This window comes from Oncorhynchus mykiss, chromosome 20, assembly GCF_057628025.1.
Source record: "Oncorhynchus mykiss isolate SJ-2025 chromosome 20, ASM5762802v1, whole genome shotgun sequence".
NCBI lineage: Eukaryota > Metazoa > Chordata > Actinopteri > Salmoniformes > Salmonidae > Oncorhynchus > Oncorhynchus mykiss.
In genome coordinates this window covers 23837358-23855751 of record NC_143041.1, presented here as the reverse complement: position 1 = coordinate 23855751, position 18394 = coordinate 23837358, and the positions used below count along the sequence as shown (strand labels likewise).

At 42.3% G+C, this 18394-nt stretch overlaps 2 protein-coding genes across 3 annotated transcripts; one reads left to right on the top strand and one right to left on the bottom strand.

Annotated features, from left to right (window-relative positions):
• The first annotated feature begins 1507 nt into the window (after positions 1–1507).
• LOC110499136 (male-specific lethal 1-like 1) lies at positions 1508–9003 on the top strand. Of its 2 annotated transcripts, XM_021576063.3 has the most exons (10): positions 1508–1666; positions 2397–3176; positions 3279–3475; positions 3563–3891; positions 4033–4097; positions 4243–4310; positions 4502–4626; positions 4802–4874; positions 5310–5371; positions 6547–9003. In XM_021576063.3, coding segments are annotated over exons 2-10 (1581 nt in total). In that variant the 5' UTR covers positions 1508–1666; positions 2397–2516; the 3' UTR covers positions 6549–9003. The 2 variants fall into 2 exon arrangements, with proteins under 2 accessions (XP_021431738.1, XP_021431736.1); XM_021576061.3 differs by lacking the exon at positions 5310–5371 and having other exon boundaries at positions 1531–1666.
• A 383-nt stretch (positions 9004–9386) lies between these two features.
• On the bottom strand, positions 9387–17391 carry LOC110499137 (charged multivesicular body protein 2a). The gene is made up of 6 exons (XM_021576064.3): positions 17227–17391; positions 16530–16697; positions 16232–16411; positions 15913–16043; positions 11297–11358; positions 9387–11144 (listed from the first exon to the last, which is right to left on the bottom strand). Exons 2-6 carry the CDS (start codon positions 16695–16697, stop codon positions 11023–11025), a joined length of 663 nt encoding a protein of 220 aa, XP_021431739.1. The 5' UTR covers positions 17227–17391; the 3' UTR covers positions 9387–11022.
• Positions 17392–18394: the final 1003 nt, after the last annotated feature.

The window sequence follows — 18394 nt, the reverse complement described above, 5'->3', positions numbered from 1 at the left end:
CTTGGTGACCTCTGGTTGTTTCATCCTAACATCGTTGGTGCCAGCGTGGATAACAATATCCCTATACTCTCTATGCTCGCCAGTTTTAGCCTTAGCCAGCACCCTCTTCAGATGAGCCTTTACCTCGGTAGCCCTGCCCCCTGGTAAACAGTGTATGATCGCTGGATGCTTATTTTTATGTCTAATATTGTTGCTAAAGGTGTGACAAGGTTGAGCCCACCTGCGTCTCACATGTATCACAGAGAACGCAAAAATACAAAACATTCCCCATTAATCTCTACCTTGCCCTCTGAATATCATTTTAAATAGGTTTCATTGTGAAGCATAAACATACATGTATACAATTGCATCAGACGGAACACGAGCTGCTTTTTGCAGGCCAAATGTCAACTGAGCCTTCATCTTCTCCACTATTAAAAGTTTTTTAAAAACATGGAAATGTTTATGAGTACAAGATTAAGAAGCACAGGTGTGAGAAATTGGTAATTGAAGAGAATCACCTGACCCACCTGACATGTAAGAACATGTTTGCTACAGTTACAGAGGCAAATCAGTTTCAAAACATAGGTCTATCTATATATACTGAACAAAAACATAAATGCAACATGTAAAGTGTTGGTCCCATATTTTATGAGCTGTAATGAAAGATCCCATAAATGTTCAATATGCACAAAAAGCTTATTTCTCTCAAATTTTGTGCACGCATTTGTTTACATGAGAATTTATCCTTTGCCAAAATAATCCATCTACCTGACAGGTGTGGCCTATCATTACACATATGCGTGTACTGGGGACAATAAAAGGCCACTCTAAAATGTGCAGTTTTGTCACACAACACAATGCCACACATGTGTCAAGTTTTGAGGGAGCAAGCAATTGGCATGCTGACTGCAGGAATGTCCACCAGAGCTGTTACCAAAGAATTTAATGTTAATTTCTCTATCATAAGCCACCTCCAACGTAGTTTTAGAGAATTTGGCAGCACATCCAACTGGCCTCACAACTGCACACCACGTGTAACCACGCCAACCCAGGACCTCCACATCCAGCTTATGGTTTATTCACCTGCGGGATTGTCTGAGAGGGTGCTGAGGAGAATTTTTATCTGTAATAAACCCTTTTTGTGGGTAAAACTCATTCTGATTGGCTGGGTCTATGCCCTCCCAGGCCCATCATGGCTGCGCGCCTGCCCAGTCATGTGAAATCCATAGATTAGGGCCTAATTAATACATTTCAGTTGACTGGTTTCCTTATGTTAACTGTAACTCCTCAAAATCTTGGAAATTGTTGCATGTTGCTGTTATATTATTTTGTTCAGTATATTGGGGAGGACGGGCTCAGTGGAATTATATCAAATACCTCAAACACATACACGGTTTCCATGTGTTTGATTCAATTCCATTTGCTCTGTTCCAGCCATTACTATGAGCCGTCCTCCCCTCAGCAGCCTCCTGTGACAAAGGTCAATAAACTATAATATATTTACAGAGGGAAGTAAAAACGCTGTGGGCAAAACCTATTTCCATCTCATCGATGTCATCTACTGATGCTTTTCTTCAACTTTATTCTTCCCAAGACACGAAAACATGACCATTTGCCGTAACTACGCATGCGCCATCTTGGGCGCTTTAAACAAGTATGCAAGAGTGGAACATGAACATACTAGGTGAGTTTGAGAAATATTACGAAAATGAGGGATAACACAAAATACCATGCTCGGTGAAACTATATGCTAACTTATTATAACTTATTTTCAGTAGGTTGTTACGTACTTCCTCCAAGTCCCTTTCGCATGCAGCGAGTCAGTGGCAGTGCAGTGAAATACTGTTCGCTATGATTTTCATCAATGGCAATGCGTGATGGACTAAAATGGAGGAAATATCGAAGTGCTAGCTAACACTTGCTAGAAGCACGAACCACTCTAGCCAACTGCTACCCACGTTCACCCTTGTATTTTTCAGTAAAAATGGCTAGCTACCAAACCCTTCGGCAAGACCATGAGGGTGTGCAAGCCATATTTGTTACCCAATTTTAAAATAATATACCCTACGTAACAAGCTAGCTAGCTACCTAACGTTAGCTACAAACGTTAGACGCTAACTAGATGCTGGGAGACTCAATGTTCGTTAACTAGCTAGCTAACTTGTTTGTCCTGTACAGTTAGCTTGCTAGCTGAAATGTTGTATAGTTTTAGATAGTTAGCTGGTGAAAGGGTGCCCAGCAGTCAGGCGCAGTGCAGTATTTAATGTGTCAGTCAGTTGTAGTAACTAGTGAGGTTGCCAGTCATTGAGCAACATTGTGCCTAGCTAGCTTGCTAGACAGCACATTTGATTTAGACCCGATAGCAGTCAATGAATGTTGGTTGCAATACTGATTATAACTTATTTCTATTACAGGAGGAAGACTGATCCAGGCTCAATGAAACAGGAAATAGGCATCAATGACACTTGACTGCTTTGCAGAATAAGCAGTTATTCTGTAATGCTAGTTCAATAACACCTTGAGTTGTATTCGCCATGACTATGAGATCCACTTTGTTTGCTAATGCAGGATTTAAGCTGGACACTGAGAGAATTGACTTTGACAAATCACAAGTTGGAAATGCAAATGTTGTGAACTCCATAACAATCAAGAGAGAAACCTGTGACTTTGTCATAGATGTCCATGACGTACACGGGGACATCCACAACACTGGAGGGGAGAACCTCAGCAAAACTAAGATCATAGACCAGAAATACATAATTCGGGCCCCAGTGGTGGCTGCACAAAATAAAGCAGGAGGGGCACTAGTTCAAGGTGACAATTGGGAAAGCACAGGGGTGCCGTCATCCTCTGTCAGACAAATGGGGGGTGAGGGAATCCCAATGAAAGGTAAACACTTTTTGAGTGATGGTATGGATAATAAAGAGTTGGTTTCAAACAATAACTCCAAGGATGCTGGTACTGATGAGAGCACCAGAGGGGTCTCCCCTGGAGGAGTTGTCAACACTGCATCCATTGAGTTCAGCACAGAGGGCAAGTGGAGGAACATCAGAAAAAACCCTGCTAACCCCCACACACAGGCCACCTGCCTCCGGCAGATTCTCCTCCTTCAGCTGGACTTGATTGAACAACAGCAACAACAGCTGCAGTCCAAGGACAAGGAGATAGATGAGCTGAAAGCAGACAAGGAGACGGTATGCACAGTATATTAAAGTGTCGTAATTGTTTGTAGATGACAGTAACGCTGTCATTTGTTTAGAACCAAATCATTTAAAGAAACATGTCTGCATACATAGTTGCTGGCGCGTATTGAGCGCATGGAGCGTCGCTTGCAGCTGACGAGGAAGGACCCACGTGATAAGCGCCTATTTCAGCCACTAGAGCCCTGGACCCCAGATAAAGAGGACCTGTGGGATCTAGAAGTGTGTGACAGCCCACAGACTCCCACCCCCAGGACAATCCCCTTCAGTCGAGGCGGCAAAGGCCTCAAGAGGTAACAGACCCCAAATACTACTCTGCATTCACTTATCCTCAGTCAAACTATCTTCTACTCACTAATACATCTGCTCTGCTCATGCAGGAAATTTTGCTTCCTGGACTCAAAAATCCAGAAGTCACGAGGAGGGAAAGGCTCTAAGTTCACCTCCCCTAAGTCAGAGTGTGGAGCTGGCTCACCATATCAGAGGGAGCTGCGCAGTAAAGAGACCCCAGAGAAGATGGGGTTTGGTCGGTCATCGGTGGAGAGGGATACTCTGTACCCGAGCAAAGAGGACCCGGAGCGCACCGATCAGATGGAGGAGCTCCCTTTCATGTCTACTACTGAGATGTACCTGTGTCGCTGGCATCAGCCGCCCCCCTCCCCCCAACGTGAGCCATCCCCATCCCCGAAGAAAGAGGAGGTTGTAGCCAGTGAGTAGTCCCACCACACATGCCAGTTGTTCCGTTCCAAGTGTTAAGCTGTGTAATATTGCCTCGCAATTAATAATAATGTAGAAATCCAAATAGTATTGCTATTAGTCCTGTCTTTTTTTACACGGTTCTGTTTTCCAGTTCCATCCTGGAAGGAAAACAGTATGGAGCCCTTGGATGAGGAGGCTGCCAGTGACATCCCAGAGGTGAGAGAGGAGAGCACACAGGCTTTACAATTTAAACTGAGAGTCAGAAATCAAGCCTGTAATACCACACAATATTCAACTCAGCATTTAACCCTGCAAATGGTCCTTAACCACATCAACCATGTGTTTGTGTTGTTTTACCAAGATGTTGGACGACAGTGTCTTTTTGAAGCGCCATGCAAAGCTGGAGTTGGATGAGAAGAGAAGAAAAAGGTACAAATGGGTTTTCTGACTTCCAAGTTACTCTCAATGCCTCATCATGGTCAGTCTCTAACCTCCCTCACTACGGCTCCTTTTTTGTGTGTGTAATGCAATCTCAATTTACTATATTGAACCACTAACGTTTTCATCCATTCCTTGCTCTCTCATTATCTCTCTTTATCACTGAATCCTGTTTTTTGTAGATGGGACATTCAGCGTATCCGTGAGCAGCGCATGTTTCAGCGCCTCCAACAGCGCATGAACAAGAAGAAGGGGATCCAGGAGAGTGAGCCAGAGGTCTCCTCATTTTACCCGGACACTGAGGATGGTATGACTGGTCACTTCATCTGCTTTCTAAACATGGAACCGTTGTTTTTTACAGAACCATAAAGTTGCTACGCCTTTAATACTGTCATTTACTTACTGAAGTTTTACGAGCAATGTTTTCATTGCATGCAGACACAGTCTTGATTTTGGGGCTCCCTTTTCTTTCTTTTCTCCAGTTGAGTCCATAATCATCACCCCTTTCCTGCCTGTGGTGGCCTTTGGCCGGCCATTGCCGAAGCTTACTCAACAGTAAGTTTTTTTTTTTGTATTTTTGATTTCATCCACCAGTAGTCCTGTCAGTCTTTTTCAACTACAACGCTCATTGTAGGTTCAGTCCAACATGCAGGGAACAACCCTATCACACATCATGGCACCCTTTTTCAAGCACTTGGTCCAAACAAACACATCTATGCATTTTTTGTGTATCTTTCATTCAAAGGAGATAGTTTGTGTGATATACCATTCGTATGCAGAGATGTTATTTGTTTGTCTATTTGATCTTTTATTCAGGTTTTGACATTTTCCTTTAGGTTCACTTGTAGGACTATATAAGCAGGCTTTTTTTGTTAGGCTTGTCACTGGACATTTCTTTGTATAGTTGAGTTAGTGATTTACATACCTAACTTATCCCCTATGTCCACTAGCTTGAGTTCATCCAGTACTATGCATAATTTATTTTTCAAGATGGTACCATGGTGCAGGTGGCGGGGCAGGGCGAGTTTCACAGAAAGACCTTTCATCAAAATGCAAGTATTTATTCTTCCCCCAAGTATGTCTTTAAAGTTTTAAGCAAACTGTGAATATTTTACACCCCAAGCACTCATAGGCAAGTATTTTGATGCCTATTCCTTCCTCTGTTCTCAAAGAACGTAGGCCTAATGATTTACAAAAGAGGGCAATAGGAATGCAAACTGGTGTCCATTCAAAAAACGTTAATGCTATTTTGAAGACATTGTAATTCAAGTAAGTTACCTATTGACCAGTGTTGGAAAAAGTACCCAATTGTCATACTTGAGTAAAAGTAAAGAGAGTAAATCACTCAAGTAAAAGTTAATGTTACCAAGTAAAATACTACTTGAGTAAAAGTCTACAATTATTTGCTTTTAAATATACTTAAGTATCAAAAGTAAATGGAATTGATCAAAAATACTTAAGTATCAAAAGTAAAAGTATAAATTATTTCAAACTCCTTATATTAAGCAAACCAGATGGCATAATTTTCTTATTTTTAATTTTGTTTTGTTTACATACAGCCAGGGGCACACTCCAACACTCAGACATCAATTGCAAATGAAGCATGTGTTTAGTGAGTCCACCAGCTGTAGGGATGACCAGGGATTTTCTTTTGATAAGTGTGTGAATTAGACCATTTTATTGTCCTGCTAAGAATTCAAAATGTAATGAGTACTTTTGGGTGTCAGGGAAAATGTATGGAGAAAAAGGTACATACTTTTATTTAGGAATGTAGTGAAGTTAAAGTTGTCCAAAACATAAATAGTAAAGTAATGTACAGATACCCCCCCCAAAAAACGACTTAAGTAGTACTTTTAAATAATTTTATACCACTGCTATTGCCAGAGGATATTTATATACCGGTAGTTTTGCAAGTCCTTTAAAGAAAATGGAGAAAAAAAATACAACATGGGAGTACAATACAATTTTCCTAAACACTTTTTTTTATACATTTATCCATTCCAACAGTCATTATTATTAACATGTCTGCATGTGTGCATATTGAGACAATGTTCTATACAATGAGTCTGAAAACAATTGAGACTCTCTTTATTTAACACATGCTGTGCCAATTGAATGATAACCAAATGTGAAATGCTTTTTAGGTTATGGGGGTCGGATTTTCCCAGTAACCTTTCCCTGCTTCCTCCAGTCAACATTTGTATTTCTGAATTGTGTTCCTCTGTAGGAACTTTGACCTGCCTTGGCAGCGAAGCCGCTGCCGCATCGAGGTGCCCAAAAAACATACGCCACACCGTACCTGTCGGAAGTGAGGTGGTATCTGCGTGTGTTAAGCAAAAGAGAGAGCCCTCTTCTCTCCCCAGAAAGGTTCTCTTTTCTTTTGTGGGATTAGGCTGTCACTGGCGTAGCATGCACTACTCTCAATAGTCTGTGGAAAAGTAAACCATTGTCCTCCGTGTTGTCACTTGCCAGCTGTCTTAGAGAAGGAGGTGTGTACATTGGGAAAATGGCCACCAAATTTGTTAGCTATGGTACATTTGTTGCCCATGCTACTCAAAATGAAAAAAAAAGCTGTACCCCCCCCTCAGATAACAGTCCCCCTACTAACAGCTAAGTGATTATAAGGTAAACCACAATAGTTACTTAGTATGTCTCTACTGTAGCAATTTAGTAATAAGCACGTTCTGTGAAGCATAATTGGGGAGCACATGTTCTAATGTTTTGGAATTTGGTGTAATGTACCTAGTCATCCTTAATTACTGCATCATCACTAAAATGTGTAGCTTTTGATCATTACTACATTATTACATAGTTGTCACCTGACTTAGTAACTTGGGGACTGTGATCTAAAGGGTAAGAAGAGAAGTGGCGTTTTCTGATTTGACTGAATGGCAGTGCTTGAATTGTACAATATACAACTAACCCTGTGCGCTGGAAGCACCATTGGCGTTTACATGCTCTGGGTTTTGCTTTGATTGAAACTGTAAACAATTTTTCCTGTTTGTGTATTTACTGTAATAATATTTCCTTATGTGGACACCGCTTCAAGCGAAAGGTTTTATCATTGTGCACTAAAGTGTGGATATAAGGTGTTTGATCCTTTCTCGGCATGTATGTTTTTTTTAATTACAAATGCAGTAAATATTAGATTTTTGAAAGTCCTCCTTTGATGCTAAAATTATTGATATTCTGCATTGTCCATACTTTGCTTCATGAAAGCAAGTTTGTTTGACTGCTTCTTGGTAGATAACATTGGCTTTTAAATTAATTTGAGAACCTTTGATCTTCTACAGTATGCTTCTTTGTTTTGTTTTCATAATTTTATTATGCGAGTCTGCATGACAAATTTGGTCCAAACGATATCAACTGTTAACACGGTAGAGCTGTAAATGAAACGACATCCTTTCCACTTAGTGTAATTCAGAGAAGAGAAATAACATCTGTTTGAATTTCAAAAGCATGACAATTTGGCTGCTTTATTCAAAAAGCACTGCTTTGTTCAGACAACTGCCTTGTCTCCAGCCCATTCTCTAACATGTGATACATTTGCTTGAGTTTTACATTTTTATGTATTTTTCCAGTACATCAGAAATACGCTTAATTGCAGTAGATAACTGAGATATAGACATCAGTCCTATGGTGAAGTTTAGAAAACATGGGTTTTGTTGGCATTCGAGTTTAGCCTAATCAGCTAGAGCACTCAAACTTAATGCTAGGTATTTTCCTTCTTAAATTCGAGCTATATTTAAAAATCTTGGTAACTTCCAAAATAAAGGAAACACCAACATATAGTGTCTTAATAGGGCCTTTTGCCACCACAAGCCAGAACAGCTTGATTGCACCGTGACATAGATTCTATATGGCTGCGTTTACACAGAGAGCTTAATTGTGATCTTTTTATTCTAGTTGGTCATTTGACCAATCACATAAAAGTATTTTCGCATCAGCTATTTTTCAGGGCTGATCTGATTGGTCAAAAGACCAGCTAGTGAAAAAATATTACAATTGGACTGCATGTGCAAATGAGATAGCATTCTTCCACGATAAATTCCCTCATTTGGTGTTTTGTTGATGGTGGTGGGAAACGCGGTCTCAGGCGCCACAACAGAATATCCCATAAGTGTTCAATTGGGTTTACATCTGAGGACTTCAACGGCCATAGCATATGGTTTACATCATTTTCATGCTCATCAAAGCATTCAGTGACCACTTGTGCCCTGTGGATGGGGCATTGTCATCCTATGGGGATTTAGCCATGGTAGCTAAAATAATGGCCTGCCTAGAATTTGTATACATGACCCTAAGCATGATGGGATGTTAATTGCTTAATTAACTCAGGAACTACACCTGTGTGGGTGGGAGCACCTGCTTTCAATATACAGTACTTTGTATCCCTCATTTACTCGTGTTTCCATTATTTTGGTAGTTACCTGTAGCTCCTGGTGATGTGTTATCGCTTAAACATTTTACTTTTTACGCTAGACCACAAAATACAGTGGTTTTCAAATTATGTGAAATTAGTCTTCAGAAACAAATGTTGTAAATATGAAAAACATGGCTGTTTTATTTTTTTTTATTTAAACGTGTTGAGTACATTCAATATTATTGTTCTATGATAATGATTGTATGTTGACAATAATTGACAAGTTTGTTTTGGAATAAAACAAAAAACATTAACAGTTAAGCCTAGTCTTCAGTTATTGATTTGTAGATTAACAAGCTCTGAAATTGATTGATAGACAATGGTAATTAATAATGGAGAGATATCCGTCAGTGAAATGGAGTGCAAACACAATTTTTTTAGAAAACCCCTTGAATTATACGATTGGGATACCAGAGTTTGAACAACATTGGCATATAAGCAATGAGAATGTAGGGCAAGCAGGTTACACGATGGGAGCTTAGTGTATAATTACCACTGCTATAATGAGATTGATTTTGTTGGTCAAGGGGGGGTAGTCTGGCTGACACCAGCTCCCTGTGTCGTTACATGGGTCGGGCAGGGTATGTAAATTAATGTTATCACATTTCTAGGTATTGAGGGAAGACGATTAGCTCCAGCATCTGTCAAATGTGAAAAATGTTTATTGAATAAAGGCAAAGTAGGACATTTCTTACAAATATAAACCACACCCTCAATCAATCTTTCAATAAATATTATGTTATCAGGAACTCATGATCACTACACTTTTATGGATAAAAGGCTATTTCAGCTCTATCAGGCACCATTGAGTAAGTGCCCCCTTTTTGGACATTTGACATGGAGGAAAATTAACCAAATTGTACATACATTTTACCACACTTGAGTTTTTTTTAATCCATTCCGCAGTCCCATTAATAATTCTAAACCTAGGTTATACAAACTCCCACAAATATAATTATACAAAGTAAATCAAAAGCAAGCAAGAAACTACAAACCGTAAAACCATTACGAAATCATGTTAATATCTGACAATGTGTAGTGAATGCTCTTAGGCACACCTATGAAAGGTAAGAATGTACAAATGTAGTGATGCTTGTACATCAAATATACAAAAGGTTTACTTTATTAGAATAGTCTAAATTCACTAACATTGGGTTCCTTTAAATAATGTTCAATTTACCCATGAAGCAAAAATAACATGCCTTTGGGCGTATTCAAACTCAATTCATTAAAATATTTCCTTTAAAAGAGAATGTTTTTTTTTTTTTTAGAACAATTGTGTATGGATAATGATTCTGATCAGTCATTGATAAAAGATAACAATACCTGCAAACAAAAAGCCATATACCGTAATAACATGGACTCACTGAAATCCTCCAGTGTTCATCCACCACTCTTCCACAAGGAAATCTATACTGAACAAAAATATAAAAGCAGCATGCAACAATTTTATTGATTTGACTGATTTGCAGTTAATATGAGGAAATCAGTCAATTGAAATAAATTCATTAGACCCGAATCTATGGATTTCACATGACTGGGATTACAGATATGCATCTGTTGGTCACAGATACCTTAAAAAATGGGCCTCGAACTTGTCACTGTATTTTTGTGCATTCAAATTGCCATCGATAAAATGCAACTGCGTTTGTTGTCCGTAGCTTATGCCTGCCCCATAACTCCACCACGGGGCACTGTTCACAACGTTGACGTCAGCAAACCACTCACCCACACAACACCATACACGGTTTGCAGTTGTGAGGCCGGTTGGACGTACTGCCAAATTCTCTAAAACAACATTGTAGGCAGCTTAGGGTAGAGAAATTAACATTCAATTCTCTGGCAACAGCTGTGGTGGACATTCCTGCAGTCAGCATGCCAATTGTATGCTACCTCAAATCTTGAGATATCTGTGGCATTGTATTGTGTGACAAAATTGCACATTTTAAAGTGGCTTTTTATTGTCCCTGGCACAAGGTGCACCTGTGTAATGATCATGCTGGTTTAATAAGCTTCTTGATATGCCACACCTGTCAGGTGGATAGATTATCTTCGCAACGGAGGAACACTAACAGGGATGTAAACTAATTTGTGCACAAAATTGAGAAATAAGCTTTTTGTGCGTATGGAAAATGTCCGGGATCTTTTATTTCAGCTCATGAAACATGGGACCAACACTTTACACGTTGCGTTTATGTTTTTGTTCAGTATAGATACAGAAATCTAAGTTGCTGAGTACATCTAGCTGTATTAACACCAGGCAGCCAAAGTGCTATTGTGTCAGTCTCTCCTGAGGTTATTCAGTCTCTCCTCCAGGTCAGCATCTGCATCTGCCAGAGCTGGCTGGGGTTCAGATTTCTTCCCACCTGCCACTGAGAGGCTACCTCCCGTGGATGGCAGATCTAAATTAACAGGAAGGAAATGATTTAAATCAATCAATAGGAACCGTGATGAAGAGATGACCAGCTGTATCACTACTACAGCATATTAGAGAAGTGAATGCAGTTTTAAATCTTACTAACTGCAAGCACAATAACTTCACTTTATTCCTTACTTGAGAGTTCGTCAGAGAGATTGAGACCCAGCTCGTCCAACACTTGGGACACAACAGCATCACTGAAAATATACAGAGTTAGTGTTTCCATACATTTACCAGCTAACATAAGTATGCCAAAAATATGAATTGTACAATTTAAAATAACATTAACAAATAACGATGTCTTCATATTGAACGTTTTCATTTTTAGATTTTTTTTAAACCAAATCTGTATTTTGGATGTAAATTACATTTTTTTTGCGATTTCACTTGGTCTTAAGAAACTTACCCCACCCGCAATAGACTTCTTCATGCACAGATAAAACATTAACAAAGGCTCCAAAAACATCCAAATACATCCTTTTAGAAATTACAATTCTCTCAGTATAGTTATTTTCCATTTTGTTGGACTAGAATGATAACTTCTCCATGTAGCCGGCGCATGTGCACACGGAAAAGTATCACGAGTTCAAAATGGAATAAAAAAAAAAAGTTTGGAATGACACAATGTCATGTGTACAACATCTAAAGACTTACATCACTATACTGATAGTGTTCTAATTAAGTGATAATGCCCAGGTAGCCAGTGTTTGGAGGATATATTGGCACGGGTGTTGTTAACCGTGCCAATATATCCTCCAAACACCGGCTTCTCGGGCATTATCACTTTTATACAACAGATTACCAACATATTCAAATCAAACTTTATTTTGATGAATTTATTCATACTATTTCATCCTTCCACAAGATATAGTCCCGAAACAAATCTAGGGTTGCTACCCAAGCCGGCTGGTCGTTCGTTTTATTGGTTCGGTTGCCAGAGACCCAGTCGTTCAGTCTTTTTGATCTGTATCTATGGACGTGACCCAGTCGTTCATCCTAAATGTTCCATTGCCATACTGGCTGGCAACGTTATGACTTGCTTGCTAGCCAACTACGGCTAACTTACAGTCACGTCAAACAGTGCAGACAGAATAACAACAGCAGCTGCATTTGTTTAAGTTTATTAAGCTGTTTTCTAGATACATTTATTTGGATACATCCATAACACTGAGCTAATGAGGCACGATTTTGCCTGGCATAGAAAATGTGCTCTCTCGTCAGGACATTGTTGTTTAGAGGAGCTAGCCAACATCACAGCTAACACGATCACTTTAAACTGAAGCTGGAAAGACTGCAAACTAGCTGCACTTAATTTCGTGTTACCTTTTTTAAATTCAAATTCAAAGCTAATTCATGATTTCGATAGGCTGAGAAACTGCCCGCCTCTCTCTCTCGACCCGACTCCTGACACGTTCATTACTATGGAACAGTTGGAGACCGAATTTGAATATTGAAACAATGTTGCAAATGTCGGAGACAGACACCAAGGTTTATACAAATCTCCGATGTTGAAAACTAAATGTTAGTCTAAAAGAAATGTGAGAATGTCTCAATGTTTTTTATGGTGGAGATCAAGTTTATAACTTCCCTGCCTGGGCTGACGAGACAGTGGATTGCGCAGTCGAATGGAACAGAGTAAATAGGCATTTTAACGTCATAGATTTAACCGGTGGTAACTTGTGGAATAGACACATTCATGGTTCATGTTTTATCTGTGCCTCTGCAGAATGAGCATTAGTGTCACGCCCTGGTCTTAGTATTTTGTGTTTTCTTTATTATTTTGTTCAGGCCAGGGTGTGACATGGGTTATTTATGTGGTGTGTTTTGTCTTGGGGTTTTTGTAGGTCATGGGATTGTGGTTAGTGGGGTTGTCTAGAATAATCTATGGCTGCCTGGAGTGGTTCTCAATCAGAGGCAGGTGTTTATCATTGTCTCTGATTGGGAACCATATTTAGGCAGCCATATTCTTTGAGTGTTTCGTGGGTGATTGTTCCTGTCTCTGTGTTTGTTTGCACCAGATAAGGCTGTTTAGGTTTTCACGTTACGTTTATTGTTTTTGTATTGTTCGTGTTTATCTTTGATTAAAGATGTATCGAAATAACCACACTGCATTTTGGTCCTCCTCTCCTTCGACGGAAGAAAACCGTAACAGAATCACCCACCACAACAGGACCAAGCGGCGTGATGACAGGCAGCGGCAGCAGGAGCAGCGAAGTATGGAATATACGACTTGGGAGAAAATAGACAGGTGGGCGGTCAACCCAGGGAGAGTGTCGGAGCCCGCCTGGGATTCACTGGAGCAGTGCGAGGAAGGTTATAGGAGAATGGAGTTGGCGAGACGAACACGGCGACGCGGTTGGAAGCCCGAGAGTCAGCCCCAAACATTTCTTGGGGGGTGGCACACAGGGAGTATGTCGACGCCAGGTAGGAGACCTGCGCCAACTTCCTGTGCTTACCGGGGGGCTAGAGAGACCGGGCAGGCACCGTGTTATGCTGTGGAGCGCACGGTGTCTCCAGTGCGGGTGCATAGCCCGGTGCGGTACATACCAGCTCCTCGTATCGGTCGGGCTAGAGTAAGCATCGAGCCAAGTGTCATGAAGCCGGCTCTACGCATCTGGTCTCCAGTGCGTCTCCTTGGGCCGGCTTACATGGCACCAGCCTTGCGCACGGTGTCCCCGGTTCGCCTGCATAGCCCAGTGCGGGCTATTCCACCTCGCCGCACTGGCAGGGCGACCGGGAGTATTCAACCAGGTAAGATTGGGCAGGCTCGGTGCTCAAGAGCTCCAGTGCGCCTGCACGGTCCGGTCTATCCAGTACCACCTCCACGCACCACGTGGTAGCTCCCCGCACCAGGCTTCCTGTGCGTGTCCTCGGCCCAGTACCACCAGTGCCAGCACCACGCACCAGGCCTTCAGTGCGCTTCGCCTGTCCAGCGCTGCCAGAGCCTTCCTCCTCTCCAGCGCTGCCGGAGTCTCCCGCCTGTCCAGTGCTGTCAGAGCCTTCCTCCTCTACAGCGCTGCCGGAGTGTCCAGCGCTGTCAGAGCTGCCAGTCTGCAAGGAGCAGCCAGAGCTGTCAGTCTGCAAGGAGCAGCCAGAGCTGCCAGTCTGCAGGGAGCCGCCAGTCTGCAAGGAGCCGCCAGAGCCGCCAGTCTGCATGGAGCCGCCAGTCTGCATGGAGCAGCCAGAGCCGCCAGTCTGCATGGAGCAGCCAGAGCCGCCAGTCTGCATGGAGCAGCCAGATCCGCCAGTCTGCATGGAGCAGCCAGATCCGCCAGTCTGCATGGAGCAGCCAGATCCGCCAGTCTGCATGGAGCAGCCAGAGCCGCCAGTCAGCATGGAGCAGCCAGATCCGCCAGTCTGCATGGAGCAGCCAGATCCGCCAGTCTGCATGGAGCAGCCAGATCCGCCAGTCTGCATGGAGCAGCCAGAGCCGCCAGTCAGCATGGAGCAGCCAGATCCGCCAGTCTGCATGGAGCAGCCAGATCCGCCAGTCTGCATGGAGCAGCCAGATCCGCCAGTCTGCATGGAGCAGCCAGAGCCGCCAGTCAGCATGGAGCAGCCAGAGCCGCCAGTCAGCATGGAGCAGCCAGAGCCGCCAGTCTGCATGGAGCAGCCAGAGCCGCCAGTCTGCATGGAGCAGCCAGAGCCGCCAGTCTGCATGGAGCAGCCAGAGCTGCCAGTATCCGCCAGTCAGCCAGGATCTTCCAGATCTGCCAGTCAGCCAGGATCCGCCATTCAGCCAGGATCCGCCATTCAGCCAGGATCCGCCAGTCAGCCAGGATCCCCCAGTCAGCCAGGATCTGCCGGAACCGCCAGTCAGCCAGGATCTGCCAGAACCGCCAGCCAGCCAGGATCTGCCAGAACCGCCAGCCAGCCAGGATCTGCCTGAGCTTCCCCTCAGTCCCGAGCTTCCCCTCAGTCCCGAGCTTCCCCTCAGTCCCGAGCTGCCCCTCAGTCCCAAGCTGCCCCTCAGTCCCGAGCTGCCCCTCAGTCCCGAGCTGCCCCTCAGTCCAGTGGGGCCCTTGGCGAGGGTCGCATATCTAAGGACTCGTATTAAGCGGACTAAGACTTTGTTGAAGTGGGGTCCACGTCCCGTGCCGGAGCCGCCACCGTGGACAGACGCCCACCCGGACCCTCCCCTATGGGTTTAGGTGTGCGGCCGGGAGTCCGCACCTTGGGGGTGGGGGTTCTGTCACGCCCTGGTCTTAGTATTTTGTGTTTTCTTTATTATTTTGGTCAGGCCAGGGTGTGACATGGGTTATTTTATGTGGTGTGTTTTGTCTAGGGGTTTGTTGTAGGTAATGGGATTGTGGTTAGTAGGGTTGTCTAGAAAAGTCTATGGTTGCCTGGAGTGGTTCTCAATCAGAGGCAGGTGTTTATCGTTGTCTCTGATTGGGAACCATATTTAGGCAGCCATATTCTTTGAGTGTTTGGTGGGTGACTGTTCCTGTCTCAGTGTTTGTTTGCACCAGATAAGGCTGTTTAGGTTTTAATGTTGCGTTTATTTTTTTTGTATTGTTCGTTTTTCATCTTTATTAAATATGTTTACAAATAACCACGCTGCATTTTGGTCCACCTCTCCTTCGACGGAAGAAAACCGGAACAATTAGGAAGTCTATCGCCGGTGGGATAAGTTTCTCAAAACCAAGTGAAATCGCAAAAAAAAGGTCTGGACACTTCTATGACATGACATTTAAAGTGTACCTATCCTTTAAAGGATTTGGCTGGAATTTCTGTCATGAACCCCCTACCTCTCTTCTTCATCATCCTCATCACCCATGGCATCATCTATGGCATCATTCATCATCTCCTCTTTCATGTCCATGATCTCACTCTGTCGTTCAAACTCCATCATGATCTTCTGAATCTGTGGCAACTTCATCTGTGTAGGGGAAGTGGACGTTATGTTGTGAGCCAATGGAATGTATGGGCACAATTCAACCGGTAACAAAAATGACTACAAAAGTTTGAGGCTTTTTAAGTGTGTTACAGTTCTACTGGCAAGTTCTCTCGATACAGAATTGAATCGTGTTTTTAACAGGAATCATGAAACAATGAAAAGATACACACCTGTCTGTTCATGGTAGCCATGGCTTTGGTGACTCCTTTCATTGCCTGTGCCATGCTGTTGTTTGACTTGAGAGTCTGGATTTTCAGACTGACTGCCTGGATATTTGCCCTCATCATAATAAATTTCTTCACATAGTGCCTTGTGCGAACCAAGTCCTTCGCCATGATCTTGACAGCATCCTAGAATGGTGTGTGGATAAGTGTGAAACAATTGAAAATTATGCATGACAATTTACATAAAGGCGTGAAGTCTTTTTCCCTTTTAAACAGCCCCGTATATTTGTCCTCATTCTCTCACCATTTGTCCTTGTTTGGCCATTTTCTTAATGTCAGCTATTATTTTCTTCTCCTGCTGCTCCAGTCTTTGTCGCTCTCTGTCCAGATCTCTCATGGCTCGATTCAGTGCCCTCTGGTTCTGCCTCAGCATCTCCTCTGGGGTCTTCCTCTTCCCAAACAGGAACTCCATCTAATGTACAAAATTGGGAAAGAAAATCAGGAAATAATTAGGCTACACATATCATCCAAATCCACCTCTTTCTTGTCAGTCATTATTACTTAGAATTTACAATGTGTCCGTTTTCCCACTAAACAGGCACTAAATTTCTGTACGTTCCATTTGTAAGATGGCTACATTAAACATGAATTAGTGTAGGATAACTCCTTATCTGATCCATTTACTGTAGCTAGCTGGACTTTTTAACAAGCATCGTTTACGTGATTTATCAAATTCCCAGAATTCAATAAACAGGCCTACTATGCATAGCTAAATGGGCTTGATTATGTAGACTTTTAAACTATTAGCTAGCTAGCTAGGTATGCTTGCTTCCTTGTTAGTTTAACGTTAGTAGCTAACATTAGCTGCTAGGTAGCTAACTACGAAGTTGAGTCATAGTAACAAGCTAGTTATTATTCAATTTTATGTTACAGTGTATGAAGTATTTCGTGGCGGGGCTGTTTAAGTCGCGATAATGACTACTGTTATGGAAAATAGCTACCGTTTGAGAGGTCTTCACCGGTTTTAAATCGGAAACAGACTCCCTATTTGCACAGATAGATGGATTTGTTTTCTTTTATGGACTTCCGCAGAAAGTTAGCTTCACTTCCGTCCTACTCCTAATCCTTCTCCTACTTCTTCTTCTTGATTTGATTCTTCTTCTATGGCATAATGGCGTTCGCAACAATTAAATGTGCATTCCGCCACTTACTGTGCTGGTGGATAAATAAGTATCCCAAAAAAGGAAAACATTTTAGGTAAAAATATATAAATTAAATATCATGCAAACTACCAAACAAAAATAAGTGAACTAAACAAAATCAACCTGCTTTTCTGTAAAAAAAAAAAAAAAGCAGGTCCCAACACAGGCTCAGAAGCCTCCTGTGAGGGCGGGACATTTCCTAGCGACAAATGTCATTGTAGTGCTTCTGCTGTAAAGTCTTGGAGCCCCCAAAACGTATCAGCTGCAGATATAATGATATCCCGCTTATTGGACTTCTTAGACACAATTAATCACTATGGCTCTAAATGCCACAAAATCCACCTTCTTCATAATGAGTGTATCCAGATCACCCGATTGACTTAAAACACTAGCAACTGGTTGCAATGTATCCACCACCATATCTTCAACACTGTTGCCTCTTGCCCCTTTGACTCTCTTCACCTCCTCCACATAGGTGATCCGCTGCGCAGCCCAGATCCTTGACACCTCGAACTCCTTCACTCTAACAGGTCACTCAAGGATGTCCAGAATATGATCCCCACCACAGTTGCAACAATATACTTCTCCCGTCTGCAAACATGTGACACGTGATCATATCCTTTACAATTTCTACACTATAATGGTTTGGACATGCTCTCCCCGCATACCTCATATATCCATGCTTCACATATTCAGGCAGAGTCTCCTCAAACAACAATAATATCGACAGGCTTTTCTTCTTCCTTACATCTACCATACGGGTCAGGCGTGATGCACTGACCATTCCTGGGAATTTCTGACGAAGGTACTCATCATCTACAGTGCCAGTCAAAAGTTTGAACACACCTACTCATTCAAGGGTTTCTCTTTATTTTTACTATTTTTATACATTGTAGAATAATAGTGAAGACATCAAAACTATGATATAACACATATGGAATCATGTAAAACTGTGAAGGACCTCGGC